The sequence below is a fragment of the Hetaerina americana genome, unplaced genomic scaffold (genome assembly GCF_022747635.1).
Source record: "Hetaerina americana unplaced genomic scaffold, ioHetAmer1.1.p SCAF_8, whole genome shotgun sequence".
In the NCBI taxonomy this organism is placed as follows: Eukaryota; Metazoa; Arthropoda; class Insecta; order Odonata; family Calopterygidae; genus Hetaerina; species Hetaerina americana.
This window is the reverse complement of record NW_027287427.1, coordinates 73416582-73435121: the sequence shown is the minus strand read 5'-3', so window position 1 is coordinate 73435121 and position 18540 is coordinate 73416582. Positions and strand designations below refer to the sequence as shown.

The 18540-nt window shown below is 37.2% G+C and overlaps 1 protein-coding gene across 2 annotated transcripts in view; it reads left to right on the top strand.

The window, feature by feature from the left end:
- Window positions 1-1830: 1830 nt before the first annotated feature.
- The window catches only part of crm (cramped chromatin regulator), a 37566-nt gene continuing 20856 nt past the window's right edge, over window positions 1831-18540 (top strand). The window contains exons 1-6 of one of the 2 annotated variants that reach the window (XM_071596882.1): window positions 1831-2036; window positions 2721-3069; window positions 4020-4301; window positions 9781-9993; window positions 12469-12659; window positions 17554-18240. In XM_071596882.1, coding sequence (XP_071452983.1) covers window positions 2793-3069; window positions 4020-4301; window positions 9781-9993; window positions 12469-12659; window positions 17554-18240 — 1650 coding nt within the window. In that variant the 5' untranslated portion in view covers window positions 1831-2036; window positions 2721-2792. Of the gene's footprint in view, window positions 2037-2395; window positions 2551-2720; window positions 3070-4019; window positions 4302-9780; window positions 9994-12468; window positions 12660-17553; window positions 18241-18540 lie in introns of those variants that run through there. The other variant, XM_071596883.1, reaches the window with a different exon arrangement.

Sequence of the window (18540 nt, the reverse complement as noted above, 5' to 3'; positions counted from 1 at the left end):
GATGAAGGGGGAAGGAAGTGCACAGAGATGAAGAAGGACTTGTTATAGAGTAGGATGCTGGATTTTGTTTTGTTAGGAGAAACAAGATATTAAGTTGGTAGTTGTGTCCACCCAAAACCTTCCTTAACCTAGATTACTTATAAAAATGTATATGTATGTTTGTACAGTATTATCGGAATTCTTTGTCATTTTTTTGTTCAAATGTATTTTTTTCCGACTAAATGGATGCCAATGCTTTGAGAAACAAATAAATGCTATCATTATAAATTTATGTTAAACAGTGATTATTAAAATAGTTTAATAATGTTCCTTGCAATTACCTTGTTAATTTGACCCATTACAGTACACAAATCCTCTGTGTACCACAACATTTTCTTAATAAATTCTTTGAATTTTCTTGATAAGCTCTGAAAGAAATATCGGCATGAGAATAAGATAAAATGACTATCAATGTTGAGGGTAAAAGGTAAATGCACAAAGATTAAAGATAAGATTATAAATAATAAAACAATGGTAAAATCCACACATTTATGTTTCTGAAGCACCCTAAATGAGAAACGAGCCAATGAAATTGAATGTTGGAACATGCATTATTCATACGGTGACTATGGATAGAAATCATCACTTGATATTTTTATTCAGGAAGAAGAAGAAGGAAAAATGATAAAAGAATAACAAGGAAGAAAGGTAGGGAAGGAAATACAAATATAAAGAACAAGGGGGACCCCATAATGAGAAAGGGATGACAATTATGAAAACCATAATGAAAAATCAAGCAAAGAAAGACAGTGGAGGTTTGACAACATATCATGCAGATTCATGAAGTGAACACAACAGAAGTCTTTATTTTGAATTATGGTAAGTTTTTTAATGTTGTAACTGTATGTAGTTATTTTAACTATGATCTAATTCATGCCAAAACCTTGATCTAAAAATCAAATAAAGATTATTATTACATATTTTTTCCGCTTTGGAGCATACTACTGCTGCAAGTGAATAATTAACAGGGAGAGCAGAATTTTTTTAAATTCAAGATAATACCATAATGTTTTTTGAAATTGTTGACATTTTAAAATATTTTTTGATATGTAGTTGTGAGTGTTCCATACATAATAAATGCATCAAAGAAAAATATATCATTTTGCAATTTTTCAAATTAATAGATTATAACCTGAGATTGGGAGGGTATAGGGAAGACAGCAGATGTAAGAAACAACCAAACATATGCAATACTTAAAGATGTGACAACAATACTTTGAAACCCCCTGGGTATTCCTATTAGTTAATACACACATTTAGTTAAGTACACTAGTTATTAATTAAGTTAAATTAGTTAAATACACAAATTTATTCATTATTAATAACTACAGAAAAACTTCTGGATACCACAATACAATACGAAATGTACGTATCAGGAGTAGGGTCCAGAGATGGGCAGATAGGCAAGTTTGGAAATTCGAACGTCCTCCCAAATTTTCTTTATGAGATTTCATGAAAGTTTTCAGATAATTGGAGCCGTGTGATAATAAATACGAATACTGCTTTCAATACCACCATTTGCAGCCACTGAATAATGGAATCATGAAGAGAAAAAAATCATGAGATGATTACTTTGAAAGCCTTAAAATTATAACCATAAAATTATTATATTTTGCCTTTGAGGATTATTTATTTGACACGAAATTTGGAATCGCTAAAACCAAGAAAATCATTCTGAGAATTGACTAACCGTTCCTCAAATTTATAATTTTGAATATAATAGAAATTACAATTCAAAGCGTCCCGGGAAATTTCTGTCAATTGTTTTTTCGCCATGAAAATATTTTGACATTGTGAAACATTGAGGAGGCTCTTTTAATGTTGGAATGGATACCGTATAGCGATCCCAGCCGTCCAGAAATTGATTTATAACATTTTTAATATTCGCAGAAATTTTTAAACTTCATTTAACACCATTTCTGCGGGTTACAAGGGAAATACTCCGAGGCGTTGATCGACAGTTATAAGAACTCTGGTTTCGGTCGAACATGTAGACCGTAAGTACCCTTATTTTCGTTAGATTGAAAAAGAAACTGTATGTGACAGGCCAGTATATTTTGCTACAGTAGTATGAGATTTGTTATTTATTCATTTTTTTGTAGAATTGGGGAGTAATTTTCCATCTATGAGCATAATGAATTATGCCCGCCATTTGCAAGAAATGTTCTCGATGCTGAATCAGATTTTCTTGCATAACGTAAATGATAATTTTGAAATACATGTTTAACATATTGCTGGTACATCAACTCCATGATAATTTTAAATGAACTGATGTGTATTTTATCGAGTAATATATGCGCGAAAGTCTGAATGTCTATTTCTCTTGTGAAGGAATACAATGGTCTAATAAGCATAGTGGTGGGTAAATCCGGCTGTTGGTTTTGCTACCGTGTAGACCAGATCATGTTGTTGCAGTGGACCATGTTTGTAAACAATTATGATGTCTGATTTAGTCACTCTGGTTCTTCATCAGTTAAAACCGCTTCGCGGACGCTAACCGAGCGTATCAGTGTGAGTTAACAGCAAATCCGTAATGGGCTCTAAGATGTCAGTATGATGCTGACAGCCTAAGATGTGTTATAGACGGTTAATTTTTAATCTAGTTTTGCTCCTTGTTTTACTAGTATTTCAATTCTTCCAACGCATGTGTTTTTAGGATAAAAAATTTCTCATTGGTTCAGTTGTCAGGAGGATGGGAGGGACGGCTGTGGATAACCGGAAAAACCCAGATATGACCACGGCTGGAAGCAAGAATGGATTTGGTTGGTTCAAAGCTGGAGCAGAATGATGACAGCTGCAGTCAAGAGGAAAGTAAGAATCACACAGGAAATAGTGATGTCGATTTGGGGGCAGGACAAGCAGTCTCAACACCTGAGAGTCCTTCAGTTTCTGTACCACCTGTGCCTCCTGTGAAAGCTACAGTAGCCCAGCTGAGGACCAGTGCTAGGGTCTCTAAAAAACTTCGGCTTGATTCAACTTCTGTCAGTGGTTCTTCCACTTCCAGCAGTGGTGTATGTGCAGAGAAGAAAGGTTTGGGAAACATTTTTCTCACACTTAATAAGATTGATTGCTTGGTAATGAATTTTACCAATATGAATGCGAGACCATACACAGGAATTAACTTTTTGTATGCAAAGGTCTTCGATTTATTTAAGTTTTGCAATTATTTACTTGAGTCAACTTTTATGATAACTTGTTGCACTAGGGGTAGAGCAGTTGCCTACTGACATGAGGACCCAGATTGAAATCCTAATTGTGCCTCTGAACACTCTCAGCTTCAATCGAGTCACATGATTTTTTTGGCCACCATATTTTTCTGGAATACAGTCAAGTGGCGAAGAGAAAAGAAATGGTTTCCCTACACTGTATGAATTTCACATCTTCGGGTTCAGGAGGTTCCTCACCTCTTAAAGGGTCAAATGATGTGATTCATTACACATGGTTTTTGGTTTGGTTTAAAGAATCTGGCATCTGTGATCTTAAATACTTCGGGATACATCATGCATTTCATACTTAAGCAAAAAATGTTTAAATGTTGACGTACATTTACTCTGCCACTCTTTGACTATTTATAATGAGAGTCCCTTTAGTGTGGTCATCAAAATTTTCGACTATCTGCCTCCAGGCATAAAATCTGCTCCTTTTAGGGGTACATTTAAGAAATATCTCAAGCTTTTTCTGGTGGATAAATGCTATTATAATGTGGAAGAATTTCTGGAGTCTTCGGAACACTGAAATAGCTGATTGTTCTCTGACTTCTCCTACATTTCACTTTGTAAAGTCCTAGGCCAAATTAATATTATTATTAGGGTGGATTTGAAAAATGTTGTGAAGTTGGGGAAATGGTTTACTAACTCCTAATCATATAAATTTGATATTATTAGCAATCAGGAATATTCCTAGATATGATGAGGGATCAGTTTTTATACCTGATGTGGAGTGTAGTAAGCATTCTAAGCATATTTTCATTGTCTTTACAGAAGTTACGGTGAAAGAGGAGGTTGCCGAAGACCCAAGCACTGGAGCCAATGCGCGGCCAAAGAGTAGGAGACCTTTTGAACCGTGGTCTGTTGAGGGGAAGGACTGGTTTTTTGAGGCATTAAATGAGTATGGTAAAGACTATGATGCTATCCGCACACATTATGCTATGCGCATGAGAAAGCGTGGGCTTCCTGAGCATTTACTCAAGAACAAGGACCAGATTCGCCATTTTTATTACCGCACGTGGAGCAAGATCTCCAAGTACCTGAAGTTCTCTGATGGTAAATATCATGTTGATTGCAGTTACTGCAATGGATAAGATTCTTTTATTTCTAATTGTCTAATTCTCTTTCTTGTTGTTTTTAACAAAGTGTTGATCTGTCATTGTGAGTTAAGCTCGAGCTATAAGAGTCTCGTATTTACCTTACAAGCAATATGATTATATTGCTGTGATTGTTGCAGATGTTTATGAAATAATTGTGTTCAACAATAACTCCAAATTTTGATGCACTGCTAATTAGTAACTATAATCATTGAGGAGTCATTGACCTCATGCTAAGTAGTTTGTAGTCATTTGACTTTAACACTCAATTGACAGAGATTTTGAAATTTTATCTTGGAGTATGCTTTTGTAGGTTATGTTGCACTGCATAATATTTCCAAATAAATGAAAATATTTACATTTTCATTTATTTACATTTATGTCTGTGATTCTGAGTAATGGTTCTAATAAGTGCTCATGCTATTCCATGCATGGCATGAATGTCAATTCTGGGTGGAGTCATGGAATAAATTGCTCAGGAAAGAGTCAATTATGGATGGAATTATTAATGCCATCCCTTAAGGTATAAAAAAATCTCCAGAACAGGACTATTGGACTAACTAATACACTATCACTTTTCCCTCTAGATATTGATTTATGAATACTGGTTACTGCAATTAGTTGTACGTCTTTGTACCAGTTTCTAAGTCTTGACCTGAAGATGATGTATTCCTTTGAAACCGGTCATGTAATAAATCAATATCTACTGGAAAAGCGTTACCATTTGTTCGTAATTATGTTCGACTTCCATCATATCATGCCTGAATCTATGCAATTTTTTCAGAATAGTACTTTTATGATCTTGCGGGCGGTGAAGGATACAATGAAATATATGGGTCATTCAATTACTCTGTTGGAAAAAATAGAAAAAAAACATTAATTTTGCTAGAATTTTTTTTTATTTTTCAACATAATCTCTCTTTAGCTTGATACACTTTTCCCAGCATTTCTCCATTTTTTTAAGCTCTCCAAGAAGTATGATTTCAGAAGGTCCTCAAAACAGGTGTCTTGTTGGTAATTACCTGCTTGTTCAATATGAATTGTTTTCCACCAAGCCATATTTTCAAGTTTAGAAATTAAAAAAAAATCTATGCAAAAGCCCAGGGATGGCTGGGGACATATGTTTGAATTTTTGTGTCTTGAGGATACAGTTGGTCAAAATCTATTTTGTAATCCATGGTAATTACTATGTTTTCTATTTCATGTTCTATTTCAGTTTTTGATTATCAGCTGATCTCCCAGTTAGCAACTATGGGCCATTGCTTTTTGACCCTTCCTGTTTTTCTCCTATATGATTCCTTTTTCTGTCCTCCTTTGACAATTGAAAACACAAACTATTAATTTTCTTCCCTTTCTTCATACAGCTGAGGTATTGTTCCGAATCATAGGTAATAATTGTATTTGGTGGCATTTAAGATTCACTGTTTTAAAAAAGAATGGCTCAAAAAATCACCCCCGAGCCATATGTACCAAGGAGAGGTCTTCTGAAGGCTAATATTATCCTTGATTGTCACCACCTTATATTGATTGTACCCAATAATGTCAGCAGGCACAGTGGAATCTTGCTTAACATGCACCTGACATGGAGTAATTCATTCAATGAGCTAAAATATTGGAATATTGACCCCAAAAATACTTGCTTAGTGAGCAACTAATAAGTGATTAGGAGAGGGGTGTTCCTGGAATGATTGCACACCTGTGACTTAATTCTGTTAGCACCTTAATGTTATTATTGATCATACATTGTTCCAAACTTGTTTTTGGACATTTTTTATCAAAGTTTAATAATATTTTAAGCATAGTTTTCAAAATGTCCCCAGAGAAAACTGAACAAAAAGAGAGCCATTAGAGAATAAAAATAACCGTATAAATGAAAATAAAAATCTATGAAAATTGGAAACAAGGTGTGACCGTGCCTGATTTAGCACACTTATCAATAATTGGTTGATATCAAAAATTTGCATGCTCTTGAAGAACAAGACTAAGGCGATAGATACTTCACAGTGTGTGACAAGTATATCTATGCAACAGTAATGTATTATTAATGATGTTGACAGGTTACATTTCGTATGGATATACAAAAAGCAATCCAATGTGACGCTATGAAAAGAATATCATTTGTAAGAAGGCCCAAGTGATTATCGCAGACCTTGTTAGGATGTCAGGATCATCTACGGGATAGGAGCCATGTGTGGTTTAAGAAGTTAACGAGAGGAGCTAATATCCACGGTGTTGTGAGTTATGGTGAAACAGCAAGCTCCGACTCAGGCAGCAGAATACATCATTGTTGTCTTCAAGAAGCTCATCAATTCTGAAGGTTACATGCCCCATTAGGTTTGTTTTAATTGTGACGTGATGGTCTCTTCTGGGGAAAGATGTTGAAGTGAATCTGTGTTTGTACACATAACAGTAGAAGAGAATGCATGGCCCGACTACAAGTCAATGAAAGACCATCTTACAATGCAATGTTGCACTATTGCAAGCTGCAAATTGGAAATTAAACCCCTCCTTGCTTACCGTTCAGAAATTCCACAAGCCTTCAAGAAGTGTGAACTACAAAACATCAAATTAAATATGATGTGGAGATCACGGGCAGCTATTGTGTCATATCATACGTATGAGGCTAATATGGCAGTGGTGATGTGTGCCAGAAACTTATTTAATGATAATTCTGAGTTGCATTTTTACAAAACTTAGAAGTGCTGGCAAAAACAAATACCTCTAGACATCCTTCTAGCAAGAAGGAATTAGATATATATCATAAATAATCAAATTTTTATTTCTATCCTTTTTTTCTTGTACAAATGAAGTTCACATTATCAGTTGCTTCATTCTGCTGTAGAAAGAAAGATTAACATGATCCACAATCCTTAGCAATGTAAATATTATTTATTTTTATTTGCAAAAATGTTTTTGGCATGGAATCCATTTCTGTGTTATACTGTAATTTATAGCGAACATTGTTTCACTAAATGAGTGTTTTGCTTTACGATAAAGATACTGAAAGGAGTTAATGCTCATTGCATGACGTTCCATTGTACTACTTAGCCTAACTCTTAAATATCATTAGTTATGTAAATGTTAATATTGTTAATATTATTATTTCTGGCATTAATATAACCAGTACCACGATCCATTATAAGGTGAGTGCCAGACTGTAAAAACTCTTTTCCTGATTATGCCCTTCCAATCTGGGGTGTACCCCCTTATGTACATGCATCTTATATGCTGTCAAATACAGTATTTAAGACATTCGAATAGCTTTTCCTTCCATTATGTTCCTAGCCCCTCATTTGTGTCCTAAGTAAGGATTGCCTTATCCATCTTATTGTTTGCCACCACATAATGATCCATAATGCTTTATGCTCTATTGTATACCTTCCATATTGCACACTTTATTTGTCCGTATTTTCGTTAGCATTTATAACCAGCTCCATATTTCTAAAGCTTCTATTCTTCTCTAGTCTGCTTATCCAGTGGTCTATGTTTGTAATGCTACCTTTTTTGAGCAATACAGTTGCCCAATAATATAATGGTTAGAGAAATACTATACCTTCTATCCATTATTGAAATAGAAAGAAAGACTCGTACTTTTCCACAGATTTTATTATACGGCACAACGCGTTTCACCGACTTGCGGCATCATCAGGTACAAATTTGCAAAACAGACAGAGCAAGCATATATACCCTCAGGACAGAGTGGGGGCGGGGAGGGTTGGAAGGATTTGAGGGTGGAAGGATTTGAGGGTGGAAGAACTACTCAAGGATTCCACCATTGCCCAAAATATCTCAGACGAATTGGTCCTCCTCATCAAAATGACAGTTAACCAGAATTATTTTAGTTTCAACCACACCCTTTACAGCCAAACGGATGGGTTAGCTATGGGTTCCCCACTGTCCCCCTTCCTAGCCGAAGTCTTCCTCAATTCTGTAGAAGAACATCTTTTTAATGCTGACAATCAGCATAACAAAAACGTGGGCTATTGGTTTCGTTACGTGGACGATATACTATGCCTATGGACCGGAACCAACCGACAGTTAGACTCCTTCCTTAATTTCCTAAACACTCTTCATCGGAATATCTCCTTCTCCATGGAAAAAGACGTCAACGGCACCATCAACTTCCTCGACTTGACAATCACAATTAGGGATAATAGACACGAATTTGCAATTTATAGGAAACCCACATATACAGACCATATAATTTCTAATGATTCCGCACACCACTTTTCTCACAAACACGCAGCCCTCCACTCCATGATCCACCGCCTCCTACACATCCCCCTTTCCCCCAAAAACTTCAAAATTGAACTCGTGAATATCACTAATATAGCTACCAACAATGGTTTCAACCCCAAACTAGTTGACACATTACTACGGAAAAAACAAAAAGCAATGGCCATAAAAAGCATTTTCGTATCACAGCCCGCAGTATCTAAAGATTTTAAGTGGTGCTCGATCCCGTTTCTGGGAGATCTTTCATATAGGATTTCCAACTGCCTACCCACCTCACTCAAAGCAGCCTTCTACCCACCCATAACCCTCTCCAAACTTGTAGCCAATGGAAAAGACACCCAGGATAGCCTTCTCAAATCAGGCATTTATAAACTGAAATGCGAGGATTGCAACAGCGTTTATGTCGGTCAGACCGGCAGGAATATCAAGTTACGAGTCAAGGAACACGCTAGGTGTCACAAAAATCAGAATAACAACTCTCTCTTCGCCAAGCATTTACTAGAATTCAACCACAGCAGTGACTTTGTCCCAGAGATATTACACACACTCCCAAAAGGATTAAAAATGGACGCTCTCGAGCAATTAGAGATTAGAAGGCACTTGGTGAACCCCAACACGACACTTTGTAATGAGCAATTATTCCCATACCCCTCCCCACTCCTCTCCGAGAAATTAGCCTGGAAATGGTCAAAACAATCCATCAACGCACCTGCGAGCCCCCACCCCCCTCAAATCCTTCCAACCCTCCCCGCCCCCACTCTGTCCTGAGGGTATATATGCTTGCTCTGTCTGTTTTGCAAATTTGTACCTGATGATGCCGCAAGTCGGTGAAACGCGTTGTGCCGTATAATAAAATCTGTGGAAAAGTACGAGTCTTTCTTTCTATTTCAATAATGGATATCAATTACTTCCACGAAGTGAAGCCTGAAACAATAGACTATACCTTCTAAGTTCTTTTCAATTTATGCATTTGTTTTCAAGTACTTGTGACTCTTAATTTTTTCCTAAGCTTTTCCTTTATTGGATTATGATATTTCCTTTCCAAAGATTTTCCTTTCACCTTTCCCAATTTATTGAAGTCTTTACCAATATAGCCCTACCGGATGAATAAATAAATCAAGTCTTAGTGGAATTGTTGGAATGTGAAAATTTTTTATCACTTCTTCGTTTTATGCTCTAAATTAATTTGTTGTTCTTTCTAGAAATGTCTAAAGTGGCTCAGGAGCTCTATGGCCTCATCAATTATGGAGAGTTGCGCAAGAAGATAGCAGGACCATTTACTGAGAAGTTCGGAATGCGATTGAATGAGCTGGTCTTCTATGGTGCCACACAGCTGCGAGTGAGGGGGAAGACTGTCCGAGTAAAAACTCCCATCTGCCGATCTTTGCGACGCTTGCATTTAGAGGAGGGTGCAGGTGAGAGAGTGAATTTAGTGCATTACTTAGGTATTTTGGGGCTAACCACCTAGATCCCTATACCATTAATTGAATGCAGTCGTGTGTAGCAATAAGATAAAATAAATGCAGTTGATATATGTGCTTATATAAGGACAACCTCTGAGTCGAAGTTGTTTTGCTCCATTTCACATTTTACCGGTAATATTTTGAATCCTGGGTGGAGAGAATTTCCTTGTTTGTTGTGACCCAGTTTCATTTTGGTGCAAGAGAGGAAAGTTATTAGCAATGCTGATCCACAGGAAGAGAATATTGATTCTTTAGCATAGGTATCAGAGAATTGGGTGAAAGATATCCCAAAGACCTTCTGGTTATTGCTTTGCTACTTCCATAATGTATGAAATAAAGCATATTAGGGAACTTTATTTTCTTTACAGCAGTGAATATTACATAGCACTTGTTCATGATGGTTTTGAAAGTAGCCTTTAAAATGCATACTTGAATAATTCTAGCTCCCATTTGATAATTTTTATAATTATTTACTGTAAAGAAAGGCAACAACCATGGCAAAATGGCAAACTGTATATAGTTTCTGAATTTCATTTTCATTAGTTACTGAATGCTTATGAGGATGTATTTGAATCCCAAAAGCACTTTTTTCACACAAAATGTACTGTAAATTTTTGGTTTTACGTACTTGCTAAAAGTAAATTCAATGATAAAATGGTAAGAATGAAGACTAACTTGGAAATGTCCACTGGACTTTTTATTTTTCACGACCAAGGTTTTGTTGCAAGGCAACATCATCAGGTGGAATTATGGGGCATACAAAGTATATACCAGGTGTACGATTATGACGTGCAGATTTTTTTCCAAAAAAAAGTTTTTTCCTAGAAGAATGATTAAAAGAGCTTTATTCAAAGTCGCTGTATGGTTGGTATGACCTTGGTCTAGGAGATGTTTGGCTAGTAGTTATTCCTGCCATTAATGAAGCAGACCCAGTATCCCGCCGTTCTCCCGGTAAAATTTCTTCTCGTTTGCCTAATGTACATGGCATCTCAGTTGGAACATTTCAACGGGTATACACCACTTTGTTTTTCTATCTTCTCTTTATATTTTGTGGACCTGAGTAGATTTCTTAAGGTCCTATCCATGTATGAAGCTATTCTAACTTCTTCCTTAGGGAGTAGGCATATTTTAAGGGTAAGTTTCCAAGGAAGGAGATTCTGTGCCATTTCTGCTAGATGTGGTGCTGGAGGTAGAGTGCAAAGAGTTAATGTCATCATGCAAGATCCTATTTTCCCCCAGTGAGGTGTTGAAGCTCATGCAAATGAATGCCATCAATGCGTACACCTGGTATAAACTCTGTATGCCCCATAACTTCACCTGATGATGTTGCCTTGCAACGAAACCTTGGTCATGAAAAATAAAAAGTCCAGTGGACATTGGCCAATAGTCTTCTTTCAGTTGCAATGAAACTTCCACCAAAATGAGACTTCCACCAAATAACGCCTGAGACATTATCTTGTAACAAATAAAAAGAATCCAAATTATTATTTCGCATAAATATTTATAGCTTTATGGAGTTATTTGTTTACTGTGACTTTAGGTTATTGTGAAGTACACACAAATTTCTTTGTCAAATGGTTCAGTTTTCTTGCTCAATTAAAGCAATTTCCACCTACTTTCAAGGTGTGGCGATTAGGCAGGCTTGAATTTGACAATGGCAACATTTGCAATTAGGGAGAAGAGAAGCTGGACACTTTGTATCTTATATTCATGTTTGGCAAAATATCCTTTAAAGCTGGGCATTTACTCCGATTGAACTTCTTTGTCCTTTTTTGTAATGCAGTCGGAACCAAGAAAATTGGACCTCTGGAAAACAAGAAATTTTGATTGATTTTAAGTGTTAAGCAGAAGATTTAACAAATAAAATATTTCAATGGGAAAATCATTCACCTTGATCAGGGAGAATGATTTTTACACTGTAGAGTTCCTGTATTTTTTGTGCACATCAGTGCGTGACTCTCTCACTTGGAAGCCCTCTTTACTATGTGTGAAACCATAATGCATCTAGACTTCTATAGACATTTTATTCAGATAATATTTATAGCACCAATAAGGCTATGCTGTCAGTATAAATGTTTCCAATGTATGACAATAGAGTATGAATGATTGTGTTGTGTTTTTTTTCATTCCAATGATTTACATTTGAAAAACTTTCATATCTCTTTATGTTTGACCCTGAAAAAATCATCACTTAGCTTATTGATGCACATCAAAACTTATTCAAAAGTTTGAAAGCAAGCTGGGTTCACTCTATAACTTTGGTGATTTATTTTATGTGATTCAACCTCTTTAATTCCGCTATACATTCTATAAAACTTAAAATTATCATAGTATTTCATTTTGTTGGTACTGCAACATTTATTGGTGAAGTAGGGTGTTGAATACCATTTTAATTGAAAGCTATTTTCTTTTCTTATTGCTACCCAGACTGCCCTGAAGATCTTCGGCTGCCCACACGTGTTACCATAGAGATGAGGCCAAGTGATAACATGGCATGGAACTATGTTCATGCTGCAGCACAGAATCCACGTGTTCGCACCACTTTGCTTCTTCAGAGGAGACTGTCAACTTTGATTTCTTTTCTTCAACAGCGTTGGAGGCCTCCTCAACAAAGACTTGTATCCTTATAACAAGAATTTGGCTGATTTCATAATGCATAAGTCACATGTGGCATGTCTTTATTAGTCAATTTCATATGAAACAATATTTATTTGATTGAGTTTATTTTAATTAGTTAAGGTTTTTAGTGATTAAGGAAAATGGAATAATACTGTGAACTCCCGATTATCCATGCATGCATTATTCAGGCTGTGAATCATGTGTTTGTAGCCAGTCAGTCTTATATATCAGAGGTGATGGTAGAGTGAAGGGACTGGGATGGGTTATGTACATGTAGACAGGAATATATGCTCATTTAGGGACATCTGTCTGCACAAGATGAGTGACACAATGTTACCGACATTGTTTTTATGTTCCTTAATGCGTATGGTGTGGAGTACTATTTTATGACCCCCATTAACGGCTACCAAAATAAATGGTCCTACCCTATTCGCAAGATCGTTGTAAAGCAAGGGAAGTGTCTTCCCTTTATCTTTGTGACTCTCACCACTAGATGAAGTATTAGAGTCACAAATTTGCCTGATTAGAGAAAAGAGATTATGGACATTATTTTCTCTTGCAGATTTATTCATTCTGATGTGAGGCTGTCACACAAAAGTAGTTTACTGTATATTTGTGCCATGATCTTGGAAAATGGCTATGAAAAGAAAGCCTGTTGTCATACCGATACAACAGAAACTTGGCATGATTAGTCGTTCTAGGAAGAGTTGATGCAGCAAAAACATTGACTGAATAACTGGGGATCAGGGTACAAACAGTTCTTAAGATCATAAAAAAATTAAACTCATGTGTTTATGTGCGATTGTGACAGGTCTATTAATGTAATGAAAAAAGAAAGTTAAGAAAAGATCGGCCTACAAAAATCTTGACTGCTCTGCTGCTATGGTGCAACTGAAAGTGAGCCAAAGGAATTCCTATTTAAAAAATGATGTACATACCTGTGTCGTCCCCAAAAAAATCAAATAAATCAAAGTACAAATTACTATATAATTCTTCTAAGTAACACCCTTGTATATAACATATCAATACCAGCGCCTTCGCTAGTTGCAGTACACTACCTGGAAGGCATTGATGGGAGCCTCATTCAGGCACCTTGTCGAAGCCTCATTGATGTCATTCAGTGTTCCAAAATGGTTGCCTTTTAAACTTCATTTTATTTTTTGGGATTGAAAGAAGTTCGGTGGTGCCACATTAGGGCAATAGGGTGGCTGAGGTGGCATTGCCACCTTGTGAATGACCAGGTACCCAATCATAAGGAAGGTGGTATGGGACGGCATATTGCCATGGTGCAGCCTCTCATTGGCAAAGATCTCCTTCCTGATGCATTACACTCTTTTCCACATCCTGTCAAAGACTTCCAAATAAAAATCACTGTTCAATGGCTGTCCTAAGGCACAAACTCTTTGTGGAGGATACATTTTTAGTCAAAAAAGATGATGAGAATAGTGGTGCTGATTTATGAGAGGAACCCTGTTGTATCTGTGAAGTGGGAGACTTTGGGGAATGACTAAGTGCTGATACTTTGAGGAACTACTCAACAGATTTTGCAGCACATTTTGTGCTAATTCATCAGAGTTAGAAGAAAAATCTCTGTTCTTACCTAATCTTCTATGCCAATGAAACCAGCATGTATTGAAAGCCCCAACCATAAAATTAGCTTATTGCAGAAAATGAAAGCTCAGCTCCGGGTTACAAGACTTCAAAAAAGAGAGACATTTCTAAGCTGTTGTAATGCATCTGGAGATGAATGAATCTTCTGATATTCGGAAGGGCTAAAAAAAAAACGCATGGCCATTCAAATTATTGGAACAAATTCAATATTACAATGCACCTGAAATTTCTTGGATGAATTAGTAAATTTTTGGATCAAGACAAAATTTGTTCCCTGTGAATGAGAAAACCAAAGATTTCAATCCCAAGGTTGATTTCATAGATGAGAGTAGAACTCACCTAGTACCATGCCTAATGTTATGTGATGTTAATGCATCATGGTAGGGGGTTCAGGTCTTTCCCCTGTGCCACCTGTGGTTTCCAAGGAAGATCTGGCTGGTACCTGAAAAATCATGCAGCTTTGGTGAAGCTTAGGGTGCCCAGATACATCACCTGGAATCAAACCTGGGCCTTCTCCGTAACCTAATGTTCTACTGACTGGATCACCACTGCCCCTCCTCCCTGAGAATATATGAGAAAAAAGGCATTCTAGAGAAAGACCTTATACTTTCACCCTCCCTCTAATCCCAAAGAAGTGTCCTGATTTCAGTAGTTGGAAAGGTATCTGTTTGTAAAATTTTTCCTGCTAAATGTGACCTCCATTCTTCTGGCAATGGGTTACGGAGTGATCACATCCATGACAGTAAACTGTAGGCAAAAACTGCTAAAGAGTTACAGAGGATGAAAATATTTTAGCTTTTTGGAAGAGAATGTTGCTTATCACTGCTGTTTATAATTTTTCAAAGTCATAGGAAATGGTGAAGGGAGTAACTTGGAAGAAATGTTGGAATACCATTCTAATTGAAAAAGTTTTCATGAACTCGAGGACATAGATAAAAGTACAGGTGATGTTAATTTTGATCAAACATATGGGTGCACATGCTGTAAAATTCTCCAGTTTTGGGTCTGAAACATTTGGATATGAAAACATGGAAGAAATTTAGTTCCATGGTGGCTTCATGTCGATTCCATATTCCTGGATTCGAATTTATCCCAGAGGAACAGATAGTAGAGGTGTCCATGTGTGATTCAAATGTCACAGGCACTGAAATAAGTGAGAGAGAAGAGGGAGAGTCAAGCAACTGTGTGAATCACATAATCACTCTCAACAGTGTAGATACTCTGTTGGACTATATGATGCAGAATTGCTGGAATAACTTGCCTACATTTAAAGCTATATGTGTATTATTTTATGTAGTGATTACAAATTTTAGTCTTGTATATTTTTATTTTTTTTCTCCAATGGTGATCTTAAATACCTCCCTAATAGTTGATTGAAGGTCTCATGCCAGGCTATGCCCTGGCCATTGGAGCTGGGGTGCATTGAAATGTGGCAGGAATGGTCTTTTTTGTCATACAATGCTAATCAAACAAGAATCTATTCATTGTTGGGTGGTCGTAGTTTTTTTAGGGAGATCATTTATTTTTTGGATAATGGATGATGAATGCCACTATTTCCATCAAATAAATTTGATGGGGTATCATAAAGTTTTAATAATCACTAACTAATAATCAGGATAAAAACATGATTTTTATTTGTTTTTCTTAAGACTAATGTACTTAGCCAACATTCAGAGTTATACATTTCTCCCAACATTTCTTGATCTTTTGAAGGGCATCATTGTAGAATTCAACAGATTGCATGACAAACCATTTTTCCACCTTTTGAATTACATCATTTGTTCCATCAAATCTCAAACCTTGGATTGGTTTTTTGAGTTCTGGGAATAAGAAAAAATTGCTTGGGGTGAGGTTAGGAGAATAGGGCGGATGTGGCAAAATTTCAAAGTCATATCACTTTGATTCGTCTGCTGCATTTCAAGATGAGTGAGCATGAGCTTTGTCAGTAAGAAGATGGATGCCTTTGGTGATTATACCTTGCTCTTTCTTTTTTAGAGCATCACATAATTTGTTCAGCAGTGTGTATTAATAGGCACCAGTGAAGGTCTGATCCTTTTCTAGTTAGTCTGTTTAGAAGAATCCATGATAGTCCTAAAAATCAGACGGCATGACCTTCCCCACAGAGTTCAGCACCTTAGCTTTCTTGGGGGGAGGTGAGTCACTATGCTTCCATTACTTGTTCATCTCTTTGGTCTCTGAATTATATTAATAGAGTCAATATTCATCTATTGTTACCAGGCAATTGAAAAAATCCTCTTTGTCATGCTCCATAAATTCGTCTCCCTTGACAAGTCAAGCCATGTTGGCTTCTGAAAAGGAGCAATAGTTGTCTAATACAGCTTGGTGACACCTTTGAGGTGCCGTTCTTCATGAATAATTTTCACTCACTGCCGTAGCTAAGATTAGTCTCATTCATGATCATTTGGATGGGTGCTCTTCCGTCTATTAGGATGAAGTCCTCCACTTTCTTCACTTTGGCAACATCATCCATGAATGATGGTCTTTCACTTCTTGTATTGTCTGTGAAGGATATTTGGCCAGTTTGAAAATGGCTTATCCATCTCACAACTGTACCACATGATGGGCTGTCATTTCCATAAACAGCTATCATTTCATCATTGATTTGCCAGGCACTGTAACCTGTCAAATATAAGAACTCAATTGCTTTGTGAGCTTCTATCTTCTTCATACTGTCTGTTACTTCAAGCTACGGCTTCCTGAGACAAAAATCAACATTATTAGCTGTAATTTACAACATTATATAGTTAAGGATCAAGCAATATCCTGAATAAATTTAATCCAGGTATATCAGTTATTTTGGAGTAATAGTTACTTAAAAGCAATACCCCCATTTATATTTAAGTTATGCAAAGTATTCCATCAATCTTATTCAATGATCTAAAATTCAAGGGTTTTATGAAGTTTCCATTTACTCTATGTACACATTGAAATACTCTAGGGGTACTGCAAGGGTTTGAAAATCACTAAAATGCATGAATGGTGTAATACTTAGTGAAAAACTCAAATTTTATTTTTAATATAGTGCTGAGGGTCAGTTAAGTGCAAGTATTTTGAAGAGAGTCATTGCTGGGTATTTTGTGGATTTTGTGAGGCATAGCAAAACTTATTTTTGTGAGCAACATAAAAAGATAGGTGAGCTCCCTTCTCACCTATCAAAAACCAGTCTTTTAGATAATTTGCATGATTTATCATCCATATTAAGATCAAATTATGGTATTTGAGAATGCCTGTCTAGATTTTTCCTTGACTCGCATCCTGCAGAGAGATGAGATTCTTGGAGGAGATGACACGGTGAAGCGCCCCTCTCTCAGGATCAGACCTCCCCCAGATGTCCACATCGCACTGCCCACAGTGAATGCAGGTGAATTCGTCACCAGCTCCAGCCTGAGTCTGCAGCGCTATGAGGAGCGAATGCTCCCCCCCAACTCCCGAGCGGCACCCCCGACCTCTGTGTCAACTCCCACCAGGGGTAACAAAGGAGGTAAGGGTGCAAGGCGTATGGATGTTGGGGAGGAGACGCCTGTGCCCACCCCTTCCATCACAACACCCACCGAGGAAGTGCCTCCCTCACCTTTGCCTTCATCCTGCACGCCAGGATCCTTAGGCCAATCAGAGACTTTGCCCTCAGTGGACCAGGTAGTGGAGCAAATCCTGGAGCTAGGGAGTCGTGTGGCAGCCGAGAAGAGCAAGGTTGCAGAGAGCGGGGAGGAGGGAGGCAATGAGACCTTGTTGGAGAAGAAGCCAGATGTGGGAGAGGGGGTTGGGAAGAGGAAGTTAGAGGAAGGTGGGGCACTGGCCACACCGGTTGCTGCTGCTATCAAGAAGGAGGAACCGTGGAAGAAGGAGGTTGGGGGGAGTGGTGCTACATCCCTGAGTGTGGCAGATGTGAGGAAAGGGTGGACTTTGGAGGACGTGGGGACCCTCACAGTTGGAGAACTCTATCTCATGGTAATGGCAGCTAACCATTTAACTATAGCTTGGGATTACAAGAATATTTTCTGATTGGGATAGTGATGTACTTACTCGATAGATTTCACGTGTTTATGCACACTATTATGCTATATTGTTATGAGCCTGGTTTAACTGTGATACTTCCATCTGTTCTTAGTTATTTCTGAGTGAATAATTGCTACAACTTGACCAATGTTCGCTCAATCATTTTTTAATGGATAATACTAGGGAAAACTGAAAATATTTATTGGGAAAACTTGCCAGGAGGTTCTATTAAGAGTTGGATAGCAGGTAGTC